The sequence below is a fragment of the Cnephaeus nilssonii genome (genome assembly GCF_951640355.1).
Source record: "Cnephaeus nilssonii genome assembly, chromosome: 5".
Lineage (NCBI taxonomy): Eukaryota > Metazoa > Chordata > Mammalia > Chiroptera > Vespertilionidae > Cnephaeus > Cnephaeus nilssonii.
The window spans coordinates 64,368,020-64,391,010 of record NC_137076.1 but is presented as its reverse complement, the minus strand read 5'-3'; the positions used below and the strand labels follow the sequence as shown (position 1 = coordinate 64,391,010).

Below are 22,991 nucleotides of genomic sequence, written 5' to 3'. Positions count from 1 at the left end.
TAAGAAAAGATGTCAGAACTTCAAAACATTGCATTTAAAATATTGCTGACATTTTACCTAGACTTTGTTTTTCATAAGCCTCCAATTGGGAAATTTATGTTGGGCATCTATATTAATTCTACAGAGCACTTGAAGTTTTTATTTGATTGAAATTGTAGAGCATGTTTTGTTTAGTCACATCTCTTCCGATCCCTTCATGACTTCAGGCTGCCTTCTGTACGTTTTCATGATTTTTTGAACTCAATAGTGTGACAAGAACATATATAGAATTCAAAATAAAATGTCTTATTGATACACATTATTCTCATATTTACATACTCTTTTGTAGTGTTTTCTCTGAGATTTGTATATTCCTCTAATGTCATAAAGATAGTACCACTTTATCAAATATTGAAGTCCACAAATACGTATTTTTATACATGACCTTTTCAACATTTCTGTCTCATGGACCCATACATCACTAAATGGATGGACACCTTTTCTGGATTTTTGTCTTTTTCCAGCAGATATGTTTATTTCTGTTCACTTTTTTTCCAAGATGTGCTACTTATTTTATAATTACCTATTTCTGATATTTTTGTTCTCTCTTCTTTATAAGTATATATCTAGATTCATAAACAACTGATTTTCTCACGTTTTTAGTGTATCTCATTGTGACAAATCTTTGGTCTTTGAATAACACCAGTCTTTCGATTTTTTCCATTGAATTCCTTTTCTCATGAATTAACAATTACTCTTTCATAATCAAAATAATTTGCTCTCCTCACCTCTGTGAGCAAGATTAAATGATAATTCAAGATAAAAAGTACCCAACCCCAATTTATATCCCCTATGTATCTACTGTATAATTTAATGATCCCTGAATTTTATGATATTTTACTTTTTTGAAATAGTTCACCTATTCACATTTCATATAATTTCTCCAGTTAACTGATTCAGCAGCTGACTAGAACCTCTCTATAAGTTTAGATAAATGAGATATAATAATGTTACCTCATTTCTTATTCATTAGTTGTTGGTTAATGGTTTATCTCAACTAGTATGATTTAAAGTGAAAGCTATAAAAGTCTTTTCTAAGGTGCAAATGTGAAACAGAGAACTTTGCACTTTTGGCAATGTCTGTAGGCAACATGTTTTACTTATTCGGACATCAGTGCTTTTGTGACATCACTTCACTAAAAATTTGTGCCTTTGGGTAAGTTAGAACTAGTAGTAATCAATACTCTCTTGGGGTATTGAGACTGATTACCCAGTTACATATATTGTAAGTGCTAAATAATTATTGATGAGAAATGAATGAAGGATAAATAAATGAGTGTTTTTAAAGTACGAAAAATTTCTTTAATGCAGTCCTCATACTTCCCTTGACACACACACTTTTTGATATGTCAAGGAAAACTTTCTTTTTTTCTTCAAATTAAAACACGTTTTAAATTAGTTGTATTTCTCTCTAGCTAATACCTACTTTTTTGTGAGAAGAAGTAGCATTTGAACTCATTCAAAATATTAAAATGCACCTAACTAGGGTATTTTGTAAAATATGAAGTTAATATGAAGTTTTTTAATACTTTGATATTTTAAATTTCTTTTGATTTGTTCCAAGAACTTATTTTATATCCTAAGAAAGAGTTAAATTTGTTTTGTATTTCTTGAAATTCTTAGAATTGTAACTAATCCCTTTTTTACAGGGTCTGTGAGAAAAATTTTTTTAACATATTTTATTTACTAGGAACTTTCATATTTTAGCTCCCATTTTTCATTAAACCAATAATTATATACTTCCCCCTGAATTAGTCACTTATTTTTTTATTTAATACCCATGCAGGAGTTATTTATTTGCATATTCCTAGTTACATTATTGAGTTTTCATTGAGATACTTACAGTTAAATAAACTATTGTACATTTTTAAGGGAATATAGAGAAGACCATTGATAAAGGTAATTTATATCTTTATTCACTAGTTTACACTCCTTGGTATGTGAGTCTTCATCTATTATTTAAAGCAGTTTATTTATGCATACTTTGCATATTTTTGAGTTAACATTTCATATATTAATTATATACCTCATTTTATATTACAGATCATTTCCATCCTCTTTCTTATTTTGCACATTGGAAATAACTTCATTTAAGCATTTGTCCATCATGTGAGCCTAACAAAGGAAGATTAGCAATTAAAATATAAATAGAATTATTCATTGAAAAGGAATATTTACTTGGGAATTTTTCCTGCCTCATCAAACTGAAGATTTATGGGCCTAAATTCATTAAGTTATAAAGATATTGTAAATAGTCTGGAATATAAAGATTCAATTGCTTATAAATATCATTAAACATCATTTAATACTCATTGTGCCAGACTTTTTTTGGATGAGTATGCGTCTTCTGAAATTATTTTAATAGAAATTAGATGGTGTCATTTAGACAAGATAGCTTGGAAACTGCTTTGGTGTGCAAGGTTCAAGATTGAATAACTACTGAATAAAGGCTAACCTCAGCATAATGAGTCAATTAAATGTTTCCCAAAGTATAATAAAAACCAGGGTAGTTTTATATGGATGTCCAATAAGAACCTCTAATTGGTGATCCCTAATTATCTACCTCAGTTTACATGGGTAGAATAGAGGAGATTTGAAAAAAAAAAATCCCCAAATGTAATTACATACAAACGGATAAAGATAAAAACAAATGGTAAAGTAGAAATTTTGTGAATAAAAATCGGAAGTTCGTTTCTGATTCTATAATTGGTACAATACGTTTGACATTATAACACTTGATATTTATATATTATGCCTAGACACATAACTGTATGCTTTGTCCTAGAAATACACTTAACTCCAAGAATTGAAAAGATTATATATGAACTTCATTTCAATAAAATTTCTATAATCTGTACAACAGACTTGTCTAAATTACCAATGACAGCTTTTGAGTCATTGAGTTCAACAAGTGTTTATAAATGTTTTCTGTGTTCTTTTTTTATGATTCCATCATATGGACACATGTGCACATATTTGCATCCTGTATACAGGCATTATATTTTTAATTTAATTTAATTATATCTATTCATTACCAGAGAAAGATGATTATGTTTACCGCAAGAGTGAGTTTATTTAACTAATAGCTATTTCATTATCTGAAGCTGTTAACATGACAATATGGTGCTTGATGATAAACAGATAAGAAATAGAATTTTAGTCTGTTCCTTTAATTTTTAAGGTACTCGTTTTATTTTTGAGGACCAGTTAATAATGCATAGGTAGCAAAATTAGGCATGACACTTTAGAAGAAATAGAGGTTCGGTTTCAGTGTTTATGTATTATGAGGAAAACATTATTTTTACTACTTATAAAAATGTTGCAATCACTAGAGCTTTTTTCTCCTTTTAATGTTGGCATTAGCCAAAATTCTGTACTAGATCCCAATATTGTAGGTAATATTGTTGGATATACCATGGTATATTATATACATACTGGAAATATGACTAATTTGTTATCAAATGTTTCAAGTCTAATAACTATATTGCAGCTGAAAATTAGATAATGACTACATTATTTCATAAAAAGCATATTTGCAAATGTTTTTGTCAAAAATTTTAAACACATGTTTTAAAAAAGAAAAGACCTAAACATAGAAGTAATACATTAATCAAATCAATATCAAACATATATTTCCTGGATTAAATTTTGAATCACCCCAATTAAAGAAATAGCCAAAGTTGAGGAGTTTCTCATATCTTATTAAACATATCATTGGGTTTTGGCTCAAAGTGCAGCACACAGTAGAAAGAAAATATTGATTCAACAATGACAACAGTAGATAAAGTGTATATAATAGGTTGTTGTGATATATACTTGATGATGTATGTAAGATAAAATATTTCACATGTAGGTTTAATCAAAATGGTGGTAGGAATAGATATGAGAGTAAATGTTACAGTTTGACCGTTGCTATTATTTTATTCTTAAAAAATGTGTAGAAAACTTGGAGTTTAAAATTGGTATAAAATTCTTGCCCGGCCAGTGTGATTCAGTTAGTTGGGCATATTTCCGGGCACTGAAAGGTGAAAGGTGGCCAGCTGAATGCCAGGTCAGGGCACACGCCCTGATTTCAGGCTAGATTCCCAGTAGGGAGCGTGCATGAGGCAGCTCTCACATTGATCTTTCTCCCTCTCTTTTCCTCTCTCTCTAAAAATGAATAAAAATACTTTTAAAAATAAAAAACAAAATAAAATTAGTATAAAATTCTTGTACTTTCTTTTCACCATTAATAAGCATGATGCCAGAACTAATCCCTTTGCAAGTCACAAATAGTGCTGTTTTAAGGTTTATTTGCTACAGAATTAATTACTCATCAGATGATTATATTGACATCATGAAATCTAGATATGTTTTGGTAGATATATCTTGATTTATCTCAACTTTTTTATTAGAACAATGACAATAGAGAACAATGTTAGAATATTTAATTCTAAATTATACTTTTTAAAAATTTTGAAAATAATTGAAAAACTTAAGTATGTACAAAACACAAAGAATAAACTCTTTATTTTCTCCAGTTTAAACAATGATCAATTCTTTGCCAAATTTGTTTCATCCAAACGTTAACACAACTCCCCCTTCACTGAGATTTTAAAGTAAATTCAGAGATCCTACCATTTAATTATTCATATTTCAGCATATGTTTATTAAAGATAAAGTTTATTTTTAGCATAACCACAATAACAATACTCTTCTTAATTTTTTCTATCCTTATTATTCACATTACCATAATTTTCTCATAAATATTATTTATATTTACAGTTAAGTTGTTGACTCATGATTAAAATAAGGTTCATAGATAGCAACTAACTTTTATTTTAAACTCTTTATTAAAGAATAATATATATGTAGAAAAAGACAAAAATCATAGATGCATAACTCAAGAAATTTTCACAAAATGAGAATGCCTGAATAATCACTGACCAAAATATTAACTAGGCACTATGTTCAGTAGCCCAAACAGTACTAAGTATCTCATTAAGTCCAGAATTTCACCCCCTTCTACTTGGCTACTGCTACCCAAGCAATTACCACTAGTCTGGCCTCTAATCAAAAATATTTTTGGGGGGGTTTTAAATTTATATAATTTGACTAAATGAAATAGTGAATATATTTGAGTCTCATTAAATTTTATTAGCCATTTATTCTCTCTGGTAATATAAGGAAGCAATTAGCAGAGCCCACATGAACCAGCACATAAACTAAAAAGACAACTTAGTACGGATGAGTTCTCCTTGGATCTAATTTTTCTTATTATCTTTGGAGTTCTCCAGTCTAGTCTTTTAGAAGTGTTTGATACTCGTCTTTATATCTTTCTTACTGTTTGAAACATATGATATTTAGTGCTGTCTTATAGAAACAAATATTTCAATATGTTAACCTGAATACCAGTTTATAACAAAAGAGTAGAGAAATTCAAATGTCTGTATTTCACATTTCTCTCAGCCTAGATTAGAGGATTTCGAGAAATTGGAGACTATGAGGCTTAAAAGAGACTGAATAAAGTAAAGAGATTAACATTTTGGAAAAGAGCTTATCTGAAGAGAGTTTAAAAGGATCGAGGACGGGAAAATTGAGAAGAAAAGGGGGAGGGGACATAACAAATCTTAAGTGGTTAAACCAATACTACACAGATAGATAGTGATTAATCTGTCTTTACTGAGAGCAGAGAAAAGAGAAAATGGATCTATACTGCAGCCTGAGAGACTGGAAGTACACACTATAGGAAATGTACTGCCCCCAGCATTGGTATTGGCTCCTGAGATGAGGAAACACTTCACCTAGAAGCAGAACGTTACACACCGGGAACCTACACCTGTGCCCTGTGATGCAGAGGAATAGCACTTACTAGCCCTGTGATGTGTTTTTCCGAAGGACGCTCTTCCCACAACTGGGGCTTAATTTTACCGGAGGACGAAGGAAAGGCAATTAAGAAAGCCTGGTGGAATTTTTTAAATAAATTAATTATTTTTTTTATAGTTTGCCTTGAAACATTTTTGTGTTAGTTTCAGGTGTACATCACAGCGGACAGACATTCATATAGGTTACAAATGATCCCTCCCATAATTTAAGAGCCCATCTGGCACCATACATAGTTGTTATATTAACTATATTCCCTATGCCGTGGTTCACATTCTGCAAGCTTATTTTGTAACTAACAATTAGTATTTCTTAATCCCACCACCAAGAAAGCCTTGGTTTTTATATATTTCCTTCCCTTCCTGTTTCTATGTGGATGACTTATCTTTCCTACTTTGGAATTTTGAAGATTAAAAAATTTGGTTTCTTAAACCCTTTTTCCCCTTCACACATTGAATTGCAGAGGATGATAAATGTCTAGGAACAAAAATGAAGAAATCATAGTTTTAGGAGAAACTTGGGGAAATGTGTAGAGTGCAAAAGCTGGGTATGAAATTGCCTTTTGCATGTATAAGTAACAGATTTTGTCTATTAAAAGCATAGATTACAACTTGAAGGTGTAAGACTTCTTATCCATGATAACATTTATAAAAGAAAGACAGACGATTATAGATTTAAAAAGTGTAATTTTATTTGTTAAGTATTGCGTCATCCCTTTACTGTGTTGGTTTATTTCTCTTATAATAAGAATTTTCTACTTCTGTTATTATATAATCCTCTGTGGAATTTTGAGGAAAATTTTTGGTTTTTCTCAGATACTGTGAAATGGCTTACAATTAAGCAAAAATGAAACAGCCATCATTAATAATTCAAGGTCAATTTGCTTACTTTCCTTAAGCCTAAAAGTAATACATGCTTTCTTAATTATTTTGGAGGATATAATAAGCAGGATATATATGATTATTATGTTTTGGTTGAAATTTTGGAGAGTAAATTAAAATGTAATTAGTATTATCTTGGTAATGTGGAAGTTTAAATTAATTGCACAGCTAAAAATATAACGAAAGGGAAAGTAATTGTTAGCTAAACATTAATGCTAAATTTAATAATAATAATATTCTACTACCGAGTGCCCATTTTATAGGCATGAGAAGATGAAATAAGACATAACCAATTTCATAAATACACAACCAGTGTTACAAAGTGAGAATTATTCTCATCATTCAAGGATCATGAAATAAGCCCTATGAATTTCAGGCTATAGTAAATAATTTTAGAATTAGATGCATTAATATTTTATTATTGTACAAATATATCTAATTTTATATAGGCAAAGGGGTTGTTTAGTATTAGACAACATAGTACATTCTAACTTTTTTGAACCTGAATTAAGCTAAGGGTTTGGGAAATTTATATTTTCAAATTATGTTTAATTTATATTATGGAATGGTGTGGAAATAATTATTTCTCAAATTATAACAGCAAAATATTGTTTCTTTCTTTTTTTTTTTTTTTTTACTTTTTTGATTCCCAATTTGCAATCAGGAATGAGGTAGCATATTTTAATTCCATAAAAATCTATCATTCTCGTGCAGCATTTACAGTATTAATATAGAAGTATATTTTAAAATGTTTACAAATATCTCGTTTAATGGACTCAAAAATATTGTCTATGATTGAAATTACTAGAAAAGATAATTTTTTAAAAATGCAAGCTTACATTAGAATTTTTTTTTAGGAAATACCTGACATTGAAAAATTTAATTTTCATCTCTCACACTTAAACTTGACCTTGAGTTCTGGAACATAATCTTTAAGAACTTAAATTGTTTGCTTTGTAGGAATTTTTCACAGAAATTATGTTTCCATAATACCTATAAAATGTGTGCTAATATATCTATTATGAAGGAACATTATTTGGGCTTTAAATAAAAACACTTAAGGTAGTTTACACAGGGCATATTTTATTGCTTAAAATTTAATTTTAAATTTATGTTCTTTTTTAATCTTTAAAGATTAATACATTTCAGTAACTTTCTAATTTCAGAGGGATATCAATAGGTTCTATCACTTGTAGTACAAATGTTTATTGCAAAGCAGTGACATAGTAATTTAGAACTGAAAGAAAGTTTTTAACCAGCTGCCTTCAGTGGTTAAAAAACTACTGACAGTGTGATTCATATTAAAGAATACTCATTGTTGAGCATGCACAGTGGTCTTCAGTGTTGTTTGCCCTGGAACTTGGTTATGTAATTGTTCTCAAGGCTTAATGTATAGGAAAATAATTATGGCTCATGAACATATCGCAGACCGATGTGAAAATACGATCAACATCCCTCAGGAGCATCAAAATGCCCCTGAGAGATATCCACAAGAAAATGAGAAACACTGGTTGAGCATAAAAAGGGCATGCGATCAACTTCATTATTAGTGATCACAAATAGCCTCACTCATCCTCATTTAATCAAAGGATATTGTACTTCCTGCACAGATGAAAATACTCATCAGGTCATTTCAGTGTAACCTGCCCTCGTTGTCATAGAAACACGCGAAAGCATTTTTAATTCTTAATATCCTCTGCCTCAAACCTCATGCAAACCATCAGCCTTCCTTTAAGGTAATTTTGAAAAATATGAATAAAACAACCTCAGGCATATTGCAGTACTAGTGGAAAGTTTTCAACCCCCTTGATGATGTACATGGAGCACAACCTGCTTCTCAGTTGGATTGTGATGTCCTTAGTAAATACTTGAAATACACTCTAGTCATTATTTTCAGGATAAGTTCTCCTAAGCATCACTAGTTGTACTTGTTTTGACTTAAAGACAGCTTGGAACTTTTATTTTCAGAAGAAAATATCATTTACTTTCTTTTGGACTTAACCTACTACAGAATTACAGCAATGGGCTTTGTTACCGCCCTCATGTCAGAGAAGTGATGTGGTGTAGTTAGGACCTCCGGTTATGGGCCAGTCTACCAGGGTTCAAATACCCATCCATTCAGTTACCAGCTGCTTGACCTTGGTCATTTCTTTAACCTTCCTGTAACTCATTTTCCTCATCTTCAACATACATCCTCAAAAGCTCATTGTGGAGATTAAATTATTTAATGTACTTAAGTTCATGAGTGTCTGGACCAAAGGAAGCACCCATTAAGTGTTCAAGGCAACCATATATTCAGTTAAAATTGGAACAATGACATCAGCCTGATACGAAGAAAATTTAAATTCTGGGCTAAAATAGAACTAGTCATGCTCTCTTTTACTCCCGGGTGGGTGGGTGGGGGGAAACCAGACTCTAAATGTTCTTTTCAAAATATATCACTATTTTACATCTGCAGTATATATTCTTTAACATAATACATGTTTTAAAAGAACAGTATTCCTAGTCTACCCCCTCCTTTTTTCTTTTTTTTTTAAATCAGTGAAACCAATGCAATAGATACAATACAACCAAAGGTGTAATGCCTAGAAATATCGTTTTATTTGTTTTATGATGATGTTAGTCACAAAGCTCGGTGATACATTTTTTATTTTATATTCTCATTATTTTACTTCTGCATTTACAATGAGTGATGATACTTGATTATGTACAATAAATGGTAAATGTAAACTGACAAAAAATACTCTTTTTTGAAACAACAGGTTTTTTATTTTAGTATAGGAAGCAGCACATTGTATGATGATTGAAGAAAAATTTTTTTAAAATTACATTTCTTCAGACCAAAATTTTTAAAGTGATACAAATGGCCATATTCAATTTGACTTAATATATATTTTGACAATTGTACTGGCCTATTAGTGGAAATTCTGGCCTTGGACGGGACATTGTTCCCTCAGAGTTCTGATATTCCCAACTGAGGGTCACTGATGCCCTCAAATCATCACACAAAGTAAATAAAAACAGTCTGTTAGTGTAGAAAATTGGGTCTTTCTATATTTTGTATTTTATATGAAATATATATGTCTGCCATAAATCAGTATTTGAACAGAAGCTCAGATATCTTCTTCCTCCTTTTTCTTCAATAAAATTATATTATCTGATAAGCCTGATTGTCACAGTCAGCCTTATATTTATATTTTTGAACCTTTGTCTTTCAAAGTCAGATAAAACTAGCAAATGATGTCAAAAGTCCATTTAAGAAATGCCTAAAAAACTGCCCGAATTTTACTTTCTGATAATGTTTATTCACTAGACTTTCTGTGCAATTCTCATGGTGTTTTGATTCTGCGTGTCTTCTATATTCTGCCTTTCACGTCAGTTTCTTCCAACTATAGAAGAAATTAAGTTTTAAAACTTGTTGTTTTTGTATTTAACATATCTGTGAATAAAATTACAATGTCTTTTTTAGCTTTTCAAAAGGTATTTTTATTGAGTGCTTACCATGTCCCCAGCATATTCTTTACAGGTTCACATTTAATTTTCACAACAATTTTTTTCAGGCAGTTATTGGTATCCCCATTTTATAAATGAGAAACCTAACTGAGGGAAGTTAGGATAAGTAGCCAGAAAATGGTGAAATTGAGATATAAACCCATCTCTTATTCTTCTTCCCTGTCAGTCTGCCTATTGCAACATAACTATTAAAATGAGGAGTATGTTATTTTATATTCTGCTATTTTAAATTAACACTATGTGATAGAATTATCATTTTTTAAAATTTTTAATTATTACTACACTTATTGGGGTAACACTGGTTCATAAGATTATATAGGTTTCAAGTGTACATATTGCATTGTGTGCCCACCACCCAAAGTCAAGTCATCTTCTGCCACCGTATGTCAACTGTATGAAGCATTTTCTCTGTTTATCAAAATATGCTAGTTTTCAATGATTCCATGTACTTTTAAGTTTTTCTATCTCATTCAATGAATAAGATATTTACTTTACTAGAATAAGATGTCTCTGGTTATCTTTGGGAAGGATCCATTAGAGGGCAATCAAGGTAGAATTTATAAAAGTCTACTTTGAAGCCAAAATTGGAGCACTACCACATGGTTTTAAGTGATGGAGAAGAAAACCCCCTCCCCCCATGGGTACAACATTGCCCGAACAGAAGTGTGGAATTATAAAATTAACACAGAGAGGTGAAGATTCTAGGTTGCCAAATCTATGAAACAAATTTAAGGGGAATAGTGGAACTTTAAGTTTGAAAGTTATGTTTTGGATAGATTAAGACATGTTTTGAATAATAATACCAACAGTCAATAGTTGGTATTACCAACAATTAAGAACTTGTTATGAATCTGGCAATATTTAAGAACTTTTCAGATACTAATCCATTTAAACCTTACAATAACCAAAAAAAATAGGTATTCTTACTATCTAAATTTTACGGATTATAGAATTAAGAAAATAGATAACTTGCCCATGGTCTCATGACTAGTAAGGGAGAGCCAGGCTTTCATTTGAAGCCATCAGATTCTAGAGTAAGCGTTTGTAACCAATTCACTACTTGAATCCCAGGCTAAACAAATTTAGGCGCTATTCAGAAAGAAGTCTGTAAGTATTAGTTTTATGAGGTTGTAATTTTGTTTTTGTTTTACTAGTAGAGTATTTCAGTTGGCAAGCTTTGTGGTCATAGAGGCCTGTGTACCCAATGAAACTGAAAGGGTTATTATTAAAGACATTTTGAAAAAAATATCTATAGTATTAGAAGTCTAAGCATAGCAAAAAGAGGTGAAGAAAGCAGTTATCAAGAATGGTTCTCAGATCTAGAGACTGGATGATTGGGAGAAGATTATATTCCCAACACTATTACTATTACTTCTACTACCACCACTACTACTACTATTATTACTACTAACAACAATAATAAAGTTTATGTGCTGGGAGGGAATTAGTTTTGAAAGGAAAAAGTGTACTTTCTTTTTTAAATTAAGAACTTTGGAAGTAAAAGAAGGTATGAAGATAACTGAAAATACTAGTAGATTGAGACAGATAATAGATGATAGATAGATAGATGATAGATAGGTAGATAGATAGATAGATAGATAGATAGATAGATAGATAGATAGCAGGGGCTATTCATTTTGGGATAGGAAAGTCTTAATCAAATATACCTGACCTCTAATCACTTAAAATATGTTATTTTGAATGTCGTAATTAAAATCATCCCTGTGTCTTAACCATTTCTGTGAGTTGCAGACCAGATGTTTCATAGGGTGAGATTTATTTGTATGTCTCTCTATGAAAGAATTAACAGGAAATATTTTATTGTTTTAAGGAGTTTCAGTTTCACAGTTATACAATGAATTTAATATTAGTTTATGATCAATATCCGCCTTTTTATTTATTTATTTTTTTTTGTTAAAATTTGTGGGGAAAATGTTCCATGTTTTTCTCTAGGTTTTTGTTTTTGTTTTTGTTTTTAATGCTGTTGACACTACCCAGGGCTTGAGATAATGGGATAGAATCACTCACTTCCCTGAGCAGCTCATTTTACCCCTTTTTTTCTTTCCTTTCACAATTATCCTTAGAATTGAATTATCAGCCACAAACACCCAGGCAGTCATTTTGAGTGAAAAAGGTTTTGTTAAATTTGGAAGACTTAGGGTATTGAAATGCAAACTATTTCCAGATATGTAAAGTATAAACCCTGGAACCACTCTGGGCTCTGTGAGAAGACTCACATACATTATTCCTTGTGTTCCCCTGCCTAGCTTATTACCAAAATTAGCAAAGACCCCACTCCTTTTGCACTGGGCTTTTCTGTCAAATAATTAGAGTATTTATTTGTATCTATAGACACTTGACTTCATTATTCCCTTTAAAATTTTCGAGAGGCATTCTCGAAATTATGTGTCACAATAATGTTTACATTTTTACTTGTTTTAAAAGTTTTAGTTTATTTTTAATTTAAAATCTGCCTACAAGTTTTGCTGTATGTCATTCAGTAATTGCCAGCCTCTTGATACACCCGTGTTCCAGGCCCTTGTACTTGGACACATTCTAATCTCCCTGGGAATGCTCCTCACCACTCTGCTTGGCCCTCTCTCACTCATCATTCAAAATTTTACCTTTTACCTTTGAGAATCCTCCCCACACAGAAAGATAATATGCATTCTTCTGGTAACTTCTTTTAGATTTTTTATACAGGATTGCTGTTTTAAAATATCTTGTAAAACAATTGTTTGTCTGGTGGACTGTTAAATCTTTTAGAGAGAATCCCTGTGTATTCATTTTAGAGTCTCAAGTCCCAGAACGCTGTCTGGAGCAAAGTAAACACCCATAAATGCTTATAGGCAACATCAATGAATCAGTAAATGAAACATCCTGAAACTAAGGAAGCAAGTGCATTTTTTTTTCTCTTTAGTAAAACTAATATAATTATAGTAATCTCTGAATGATACAACAAAACAAACAACACCCAAAACCTAGCCATCTCTACTCCTAACATACTCCACCCTGATTTCATCATCTTTCAACCTTCCATCATTTTTATGTTCTTTTTATTCTGACCTTGGCCTTAGTTCTTTTATTCTTCTAATTGATCACTTTTGCTTTAACTCCTTAAGCCTCATATTTCACCATCACTGACTGCTAATTTTACTAATCAATGTCTTTTCAATTGTCTGTCACATGTAATTTACAAACATATATGTAAACATTAAGTAAGTATAAGGTAATCTTATACCATGAACATAAAAGGGGTCATTGTAGATACTAATTATGGGCAGGAGGTTTTTGATAAGGGTAACTATGGCTAGAGGCAGTTTATCTGATTTTCCTTTAGATTTCTGGGCTTTTTATGTATCAGTTTTTAAGAGTAGGGGGTTTTTACTCAGCATGATTATCCAATACGTTATTTTCAATGTTTTTTCTTAGATATGTATTTTTTTATGGCTTCATGGTATCTAATGAGAATCTCAGATACTTCAAAAAAATAATGATACAAAATGTTGATTATTTTGGTGATAACTTTATTATAATATATGTAGGTTAGATGCCTCATTAGCGCAGTAGGTAATGCGTCAGTCTCATAATATATGTAGGTGAGTTGGTATTTTGTCACATTTTGATAATGATATAGATATTTTATATATAAAAAATACATTGTAAATACTATTTAACCAGAATCTTTTACTAGCCCCAACAAAGGTTCATTACTTAAAATTTTAACTTTTCCCTAGATTTATTATATTTTTCATAGATAGTTCATATCTAACATAACAAATATTCTTATTTTATTATATGATTAAATGTTTACACTAATTAAGATGAACCCAATCAAAGACAAAGCTTAAAATTCTGGAATGTAATAGAAATATTTAAGGATCTAAATGTTGCCATTTAATTAGAACATAACTAAAGTGATTTTAAACCTTAACAAACAAGATATAATCTTATTTCAATAATTTAGCACTTTTGTGATGGTTTTTAAAACTGAGTTTGATTCACTGCCAATCCGTGCTCAATCTCTAATTATCAGATGTTATATTAAATTGAAAGGTAAGAGATTTCTAGGATATTACTAAAATTAAAATGTATATGTAGGGTTAGAGTTTAGAATAAATAATTTAAAATTATGTTTACTATGCAAAGAAGAGTGAACATTTTATCTAGTATGTTATATTTATCTCACAAAAGCAAATAGTTCACTCTAAACAAGGTTGAAATTTAAAAATAATTTAAATAACAATTAAAAATGTATTCATGTATGATATTTAAGCAATAAGTCATTGAATATAAATTTATATTTTAGGCAATTTTATTTCTTTATCTCCTTTTGAATTTTGAAATTTTATTTTTAAATATTTTTGGTAGAAATATGCATGACATTTGTTACAGGAACTATAGTGTTACAAAATAATTAGAAAATATAGTGCAACATTTTTCTAGAAAACAGGTAACATTTGCCTCAGTGGTAACTAGCATGTCACTTATGGTGTTGCCTTGAGGACAGGTGGCCAGTTTGAACAAATATAGTACATGACACCTAAATATTGCATGGGGCATAGGTATACTAACAAATCAGTCCTTATTTACCTGAAATTCAAATGCAACTGGCCATCCTGTATTTTATCTGGCAACCTTCCTCAAGGTGTTATTGCGGCCTGTATAGTCACGCTTTCTAACCTGCTTTAGTGTGGGAGTGTTTTTCTCAATACAGAAAAACAGTGGTCAGCTTTTACTTCTCAGTGTGTCAGCATGTCAGCGTCCACTGAGCCAGCAATTCCTGTTTTAAATCTGTTTGTTTTGACATGAAGTGACTGTAGTATGTTCGGGGAAATCAGATCAAGTATATGAAATAAATAGCCATGCTTTTGCACACAGTTTCTAAGTCGTTTAGGTTGCATGTGTCTTTTTTGAAAATAAATGTATAAATTATAAGTATTTTATTTACCAACCAAAAAGATTTTCCATTTGTTTTCATGGCTTTATTATCTAAGCTTTTGGTTAAATTATTTTGAAACAGTATCCCTGTTTAAATAGGCTATTAGTAGTTAATAAGTTATATACATGGCTATGTAGTTTTTTAATGAAGGTTTTACATATTTATTCTTGTTTTTTTATCTTTTAATGCTAGAATTCATGCTTGGTTTTCATACTAGTTAGTTAACTAGAAGTTGGTCTAATATTGTGATATGATGATGTCATTTGTTCCAAATAGATCTTTGTAGGTGCAACATTCCTATTCTTATAGGAATAACCAATCCCATTCAGGAATCTTCCTTGCCTTCTGCCTTGAAAACTAATGTTACTTTCAACCTTACAGGAAGTAAATAATTTGATCTCCTTATAATTTGTTTTGAAGTAAAATACTTGAAATACAAGTATCTAAATGTTAGTAAATACTATCTGCTCCATAATTATCAAAGGAATAAATAAGGACCAATTATAAGGAACATATGGCTATCTTCTTAGAATCTTAGAAATCAACTTAAACAAAAGTATCTTTGTCACTATTAAAGTAACATATAACTTTATTATACTTACAATGAATTGTCTCCAAAAGAAATTACAAGGGACTCCTTTGCTATGTGAAAGATATGATTTCAGATGGTTTTGGAACAAATCAGAGCTTAGTGGATTATGGTACAGAATCTCAGAAATTTTTTCTATGGCATTATAAATATTGAGAGCAATATATATTAGAGTTTCATTTCCTAAATATATGCCAAAGTAGGAGTGGAGCATCTACAAATTAATCCAGTCTCCAATTTTGATTTTGAGATACTATGAGGCAAGGAAGTTATGTTTATCAAAGAGAACCTGGCATAGTGGCCGAAGTGTTCTAAATAGGGCTACATTCTATTATTTATTTTTCCCCTTAGGAAAAAAAAATGTTAAGCTTCTAAAGCACAATTTTTAACATTTCTAGAAATGTTTAGAATAGATCCCTTCAATATATAGAATTCTATACAAGTGAAATATCATAGCAAGTTTTGTAAACCAATAATTTAAGAGTTTAATATTTTTAGTGTTTAAGAAAGATATTGCCAATTCTCATGTCTCGATGGAAAAGTAATACATGATTACTGTGTCTTTGGAAATCTTACTCAAGTCAATTCAGATAATGATAATAATCAAAATGTGTTGTTTCTTTAAAGGAGTTGATACACTATCACTGGTTTTTGTGGTAGAGTTCAAAGCACTCTTAATTAATGTAATTATTTAGAGAGAAATAATTTTAAACTGAACAAAATTGAGTTACTATAATTACACTATCCTGTTAAAAGTATTGGTGGCAGTCGACATGGCCACAGTAATACAGAGTAGATATTTCCTTTTGAACCAGTTCTAAATGTACCATTGCCTTTGTGAAAAGGTAGTTTTACATTACACATTGCGCACACACACACACATGTATATAGGGATTTATAAAAACCTGTGGGTCCTCTATTTAGAAGGAACCCCGTGATGTTTCTGTCTTTCAGTTATGATCTGCTTTTTCACAGGGAACAGAGAGCAGGTGTTTCTGACTTCTCCAAGGGGTAATGGGCTTAAACTCGTGCATGCCAGATTCGCCTTAGATATAAAGACGTGTCCTGATGTGAGGCTTATTAAAATGTGGACGAGCTCCGGAGTCCGTTACTGATCTCAGCCCCTGAAGTGCTTCACTGTGGTGGAGAGTCTCAGTCACCGGGATGTTTGAAGGCCGTTCTTTCTTTCAGTTGCAGAAATAGATTAGATCATCTCACAAGCTTTATTTATTGCTTTAGCTTCTATAGTTTACACTGTCAAAAAGTATAAAGGCTCTTTTGCTTCCTGCTATGCAAGCATAGGAATATGAATATTCAAATTATTAAATTGTCCTCTCAGTATATTTTTCTAGGCTATTATGTTACTATACATGATATAAATAGGATATCAGTGCTGAAAATTGTACAATTGTTTTGCAACATACAATGTTTACAGTCATTCTTCTTGTCATGCATCAGAATGTTTAAAAGTTCCATAATTTAACATCATACTTTACAAATTATCAAAGGCAATAAGAGGATTCCTCAATATAAGGCAACATATGCATCATGAAACTTTCTTAAAAATTATATATAATGTTAGATGTATATGTAATATACATACTAAATATACACATATATATGCTAAATTATAAGAAGGTATATATTTGAATATCTCTTTTCCACAAAGAATGATTTTTATCTGCAGTTCAGATAGTAAGATAAATGTCTTAAATGTGGCACTTATATGACACACTATGAGGAATAAATGCAGTGAATGAATAAACAGAGGTAAAAAGGAATACTAACAGTCTCTTTCTTATTACTTTGGATTTAACCAAAAAGAAAATCTTTCATCCACATCAAGTGACCAATTCCCCACATATGTTAATGAATAGCTAGGGGAAAATGCATTTGTGAATTCTCCAAGTAGACTTTGTTAATTCCAAATCGTATAGAATATATTAGAAAGCAGAGAGACTCAACATATTTGACCCACTCTTTGCGGACTGAAATGCTTCAGCAAATGCATAGTCATTATAGCTAACACTGTGGAATAACTGTCAGAGGCATGAACTCTAAAATGTAATAATATTGATTTAAAAAATAATATTTGTGTGTTATTTGTCCATTATTAACTCATACAGTCCCAAAACAATAATGATTACTCAATATTCAAACTCACTCCTTAAAAACCTTGAAAGAAAATGTGTGTGAATGTGACTTTAGTAATATTATCACATTTCATTTTCTCTAGTTTATCTGACAGTACTTCACATTTGGCAAATCAGCTTCTGTAATGAAGGAAATCACCTTCCCCATTCTAATTTGTACTGACCTGTTTAGATTTAGCTTCCTGAATTAACAAAGTGGTTGGAGGAGGTAAATTTGATAAAAGGTGATTATATTTTTCAGACAACTACTAGAATAAAAGCAGCACACAGTAACCCTAAGCAGTCATTAATATATGCCATTTAAGCTTATGTTTATATTTAAGATATTGAGTATAATGTGCTAAGCTTCTGTCTTCTTATAATTGTGAACCACTTTAGTAATACAATTTCTTTTTGTATTCTAAGTCAAATGTACATATGACACAGATTCTAGTAACTTTTCTCATAAGTAATCTTTTCACCTAATTAGGAATATTTTACAGATTTAAAATTGTGTTAGGTTGATTAACTTCTGCATTTATACCAAGATGTAGCTTTTCAGTATATTCATTTAGTTTCTTTTTCCTTGAACTACTAGAATCAGTATTTTCACACACACTATTTAAAGGAAAAACTTCAACCTGTAAGTAATAGCTCTAACTTATTTTGAAAAGAGCAATATTCTTTCTAGGGTGACCATATTTCCTGGGTTGTCTGGGACAGTATAAGATTATACCTTGTATAATTGTTAAAGTGTTCTCTTACACTCACACAATTGATCAGTTTGGAGTATAAGTTAATTGGTCACTGTAATTATCAGTTCCAGTTTATTTTATATACCTGAATTTCTATGGTGGCTTACTATTCTAATTTACCAAATTATTTTCAATTCTGATTGACATAAACAAAATATATTTGAATCATTTTCTACTCATTTATCATGAAACAGGGAATTGAATTCAAGGTCCTAGAAAAATAGGATTCGATTCTTTTAAAAGATTCTTTTTTAAAAGTTCCTATTTGCTAGTAGAATATTCTCTGTATGTAGCATTATGACCAGGTAAGTTATAATAGCTACCATGTGGTCCCATGTTGCGGCTAACTCATTTTATAATTCATGATATTATGTGATATAAAACAAAATATGTTCTGATTATTTTCAATACTGGTTATTACACAGGACATGAATCTATCTCTTCATTTGAACTTTAATTTCTGGCTAAGATGGTGACTGACTTCCACAATTTTAATTGCTATGATTGTGCTAAAAGGTGAACTGATGAAGCAATGTTTGATAGTCTGTTTTAAAACTGAGTTTTGAGTAAAAATAAATGAGAAAAGCAGGGGAAATAAATTAGGAAAATATATAATTAGATAATCTACTTGAAACGAGTGGAAATTCGTTCATCAGTGCAATTCCTTCAGAGAGGAATAGCACTGATCAGCATCTGCTTACATTTTTAAAAAAGATAAAAGCCAACAATCCACCATATTAAAACAATTCAGTTATGCTATTTAGTTAAGTTATTAATTCTTAAGGAGATATACACATATGTGATTTTTATCACAGTTGAACTATCTTGATTTTCAGCACATTTTTACTACACATCCATGATGAGCCAGATACTGATCTAAAGGATGCAAGTTACTCTTCTCATTGTGCTCATGGTCAAATATTACAGAGTTTATGGATAGATGGGAAAAATAGCCTTTATCATTTAAATGTATATAATATTTAATAGCATAAAATCTGGATGATTGAGTCTGAACATAATACATTATGTAAGACTGGATCAAATCTGATAATATCTTTTTCTCTCCTTTGCCTTTTCCTCATTATGAGAAAACTGATTTATTTAAGGGAATAAGTTTATGTATTTAAAAAAATCGTAGGCCATAAAAAGGTTTGATTTTCATATATTTTAAAAATGATATAAAATAAACCCAGAACAGATGAATCATTCTTTGCTTCTTTAACTACATAAACACTTTCTGGTACAGTATTTTCTATTATATATTGATTTAATATATATAACTTAGAATTTATTAAATTATATATATAACAAGTTATTCATTGATATTCTAGTATAAGAGCCACACATTTTTTAATATTCTGATTGTGTGTGAATAGTGAAATGGGGGTTGATTTATACATGATTTTAAAAAGTTAATCTCACATAATTGGTGGCTGGTTTATAAAGTATATATTCCCCATGCAAAACCAATTTGTAAAAATGTTAAAACTGTCATCTGCAGAAAGACCAACAACAGAAAGACTATAATCATTAGAAAACCAAGGTAACACTGAAATATTTTGACATTGTTGGGGGGGGGGGGTTGCCTATGGGAATACAAGTCATTTTCATTGTATTTGCGTCTGTTACAGTAATGTTCAATTTTAAACACCCAAAGTCAGGCTCATTTTCTTAGAGTATTTTCTTTTTCTTTTTCACAGCACGGAAAAGGATATGCTAGTCAATTCTACAGGACTTCCCTGAAGCAGCATGATTTGCACAAAGTCGACCAACAAAAGCATCAACTTTTCAACTTCATTATCTTGGCCATCCAGTTAGTTGTGTGTAACTGAGTATTAGATTGCCTCCGCAGTCATCATGGCCAATCATAGGACCTACTTGCTCTCAGCAGGCCTGAGAAATGAGTTGAAATGTGCAGAACTGTAGAAACTTTAGGCAACTGATTTTGCCTCTCCGATCAGTGTGTGCCTGTTTACAGCACTATATATCTTACTCTCTCCAAATGTCACTGAGCCCTTTAGATGTTTATATTCACCACGAGAAGCCAGTCATAAGGATAAAGGAAATTTGTGCATTATAAATGCAATATCACTGTTTTAAACTTGACTGTTTTATATTATTTTTGTGTGATCAAGTGTTCCCCAAACTATTCCAACTTTACAAGAAAGATTGTGATTATGTTCTTTTCACCTGTGGGTTACAAAAAATGTTGTATTCTGAAGACCCACAAATTATCAAAGACATTCTGTAGTTTATACACCGTGTTGCAAAGTGTTTACTGTACTATTTCAAAGCTTCTAAATAAATATAAAATATATATATTATATTATATAATTTTCCTAAAATGTGGTACAACTCAGTTGGTTTTTAAATGGATTCATACAGTCCACATCATACAATAAAGTAAAAAAAGGTAATTCAGGGTCCCAAAGATGAACTTACTAAGAAAAAAATAAGCATTAGTAGTTTCCTCCCAGTTTTCATCTTATTCAACCCTGTTTTTCCTTGTTTAAAAGAAAAAGAAGCTCTAAGCTACAAAAATTTTGTCTAGAACTTGTACTGAATTTTCAATGCCAAAGATATAGCTGTCGATGTTATCAGAGAAGCACTGAACATGTACTATCAAAATACCTAACAATCTACATTATTTCGAACCTATTTCTATGGCTTTGAATTTAGAATCATTTAAAACTTTTATAAAGACTCTATACATTCATCTGTATCTGTTGTTAGAAGAAAAACACTGGGTGTCTGTACATTTTGTGGTGTAAAATATGTTATTGAAGATTACTATTTTAAGAAGTCCTCAATCATAGAACTCACGCAGAATTTTATTTTACATAGTTTTGCATAGTTTTGTGACTTCAAATAACACATGCATATAAAATCTATTTATAACTCTATATGAACATATAGAGATATATAAATCTCTGAACTGGTAATGAATAACTATAACATATAAAGAATCTCTAAATTTAAAGCAAATTTAATAAATTTGGAGATAGAAACGTGGTACATTATTGTTTCAGTATTATCCTACGTGTGAAAATTTTATAGCTTAAGTGTAGTCAGTGTTGTATTAATGAGAAAATTCTTCATGTGTCAGCCTTGAAAACTGAAGCTTGCCTTTTACTTTATGTCAAAAAAGTTAATTACTAAATTCAGTGGGATACATTTTTCCTCTACATATATCACTTTTTTTCTACTGTTTATTGCTTATTGAAATATAATTGAGAAAGAGAAAAATTAGAGCATGTGAGATAATCTTCTAAACAAAGAACAGAATTGTCACAGATTCTCATTAAACACACACACACACACACACACATACACACACACAAAAAAAACCCACAAAAAAACCTTCAACATTATAGCTAAAGCTTTGCCCAATCTAAATTACAGGCCCACTTTGAAACATTTCCCTTAATTTTTAACTGATCTTATTTTCAATGTTAGTTTGAGCTATGCTATGTTATTGTATTCATAAATGTTTTCCAACTCATTTTATGTCATTTAAATGGGAATATTTTCATTAGATTTAACATTAAAAAGCGTACATATGTTCATAGGTCCTTGATGTGAATAGTTGAGTGATATCTTAGTATCACTTATTTGTCTGTCATTGAATTAGATATTTATGTCATAATCACAACCAGTTTATATAACAAAATAATGTGTGCATTGTTCCAGTCTTTTGGGGACCCTTTAAAAATATAAAGTTATTTCATCATATATGACACAAAAAGCACATATATTCACTAAGTGCAGCAGTAAAAAATTATCAAAAATTTGGCATTACTACATTAATATTTGGAATGATGGACTATTTTAGTAAGAATATGTTCCTATATAATTTAACTTTAAAAAGTGTGTTTGTTACAATTGCTTTTTTAAAAGGAAAATGATTTTTTGGTTGAATCACCCTGTTTTAATTAAAAATTTTCATTTATCATTTTACAATTATGGGAAAAACTCAAATCCATCTGCCTTATTATATGCATTGAAAATAAGGTTATACTCACTTTATATATAATGGCTATATTAATTCATTTGACTTATTTTTTCTTTAATTATTTAGCCCTTTCTATCATTGTATGTAATCTCCTTTGAACCAGCTTTTTATATCATATATTTGTGCATTAGTTTTTAAATATATCATATTAATCAGTAATACTAATTTTCATTTTATTATAAAGCTACAGAAACAAAAACAACAAAACTTTTACCTAATTGTGAGACAAATAGAATTATTTAAATATGACATTCTAACTGATTAGG

General features: G+C 30.4%; 1 protein-coding gene across 2 annotated transcripts in view; it reads left to right on the top strand.

Annotated features, from left to right (window-relative positions):
• The window catches only part of PCDH10 (protocadherin 10), a 40,726-nt gene extending 18,093 nt beyond the window's left edge, over positions 1–22,633 (top strand). The window contains exon 5 of one of the 2 annotated variants that reach the window (XM_079772896.1): positions 20,414–22,633. In XM_079772896.1, the coding sequence (XP_079629022.1) occupies positions 20,414–20,433 (20 nt within the window). In that variant the 3' untranslated portion in view covers positions 20,434–22,633. Of the gene's footprint in view, positions 1–2,082; positions 2,217–20,413 lie in introns of those variants that run through there. The other variant, XM_079772895.1, reaches the window with a different exon arrangement.
• The last annotated feature ends 358 nt before the right edge of the window (positions 22,634–22,991 follow it).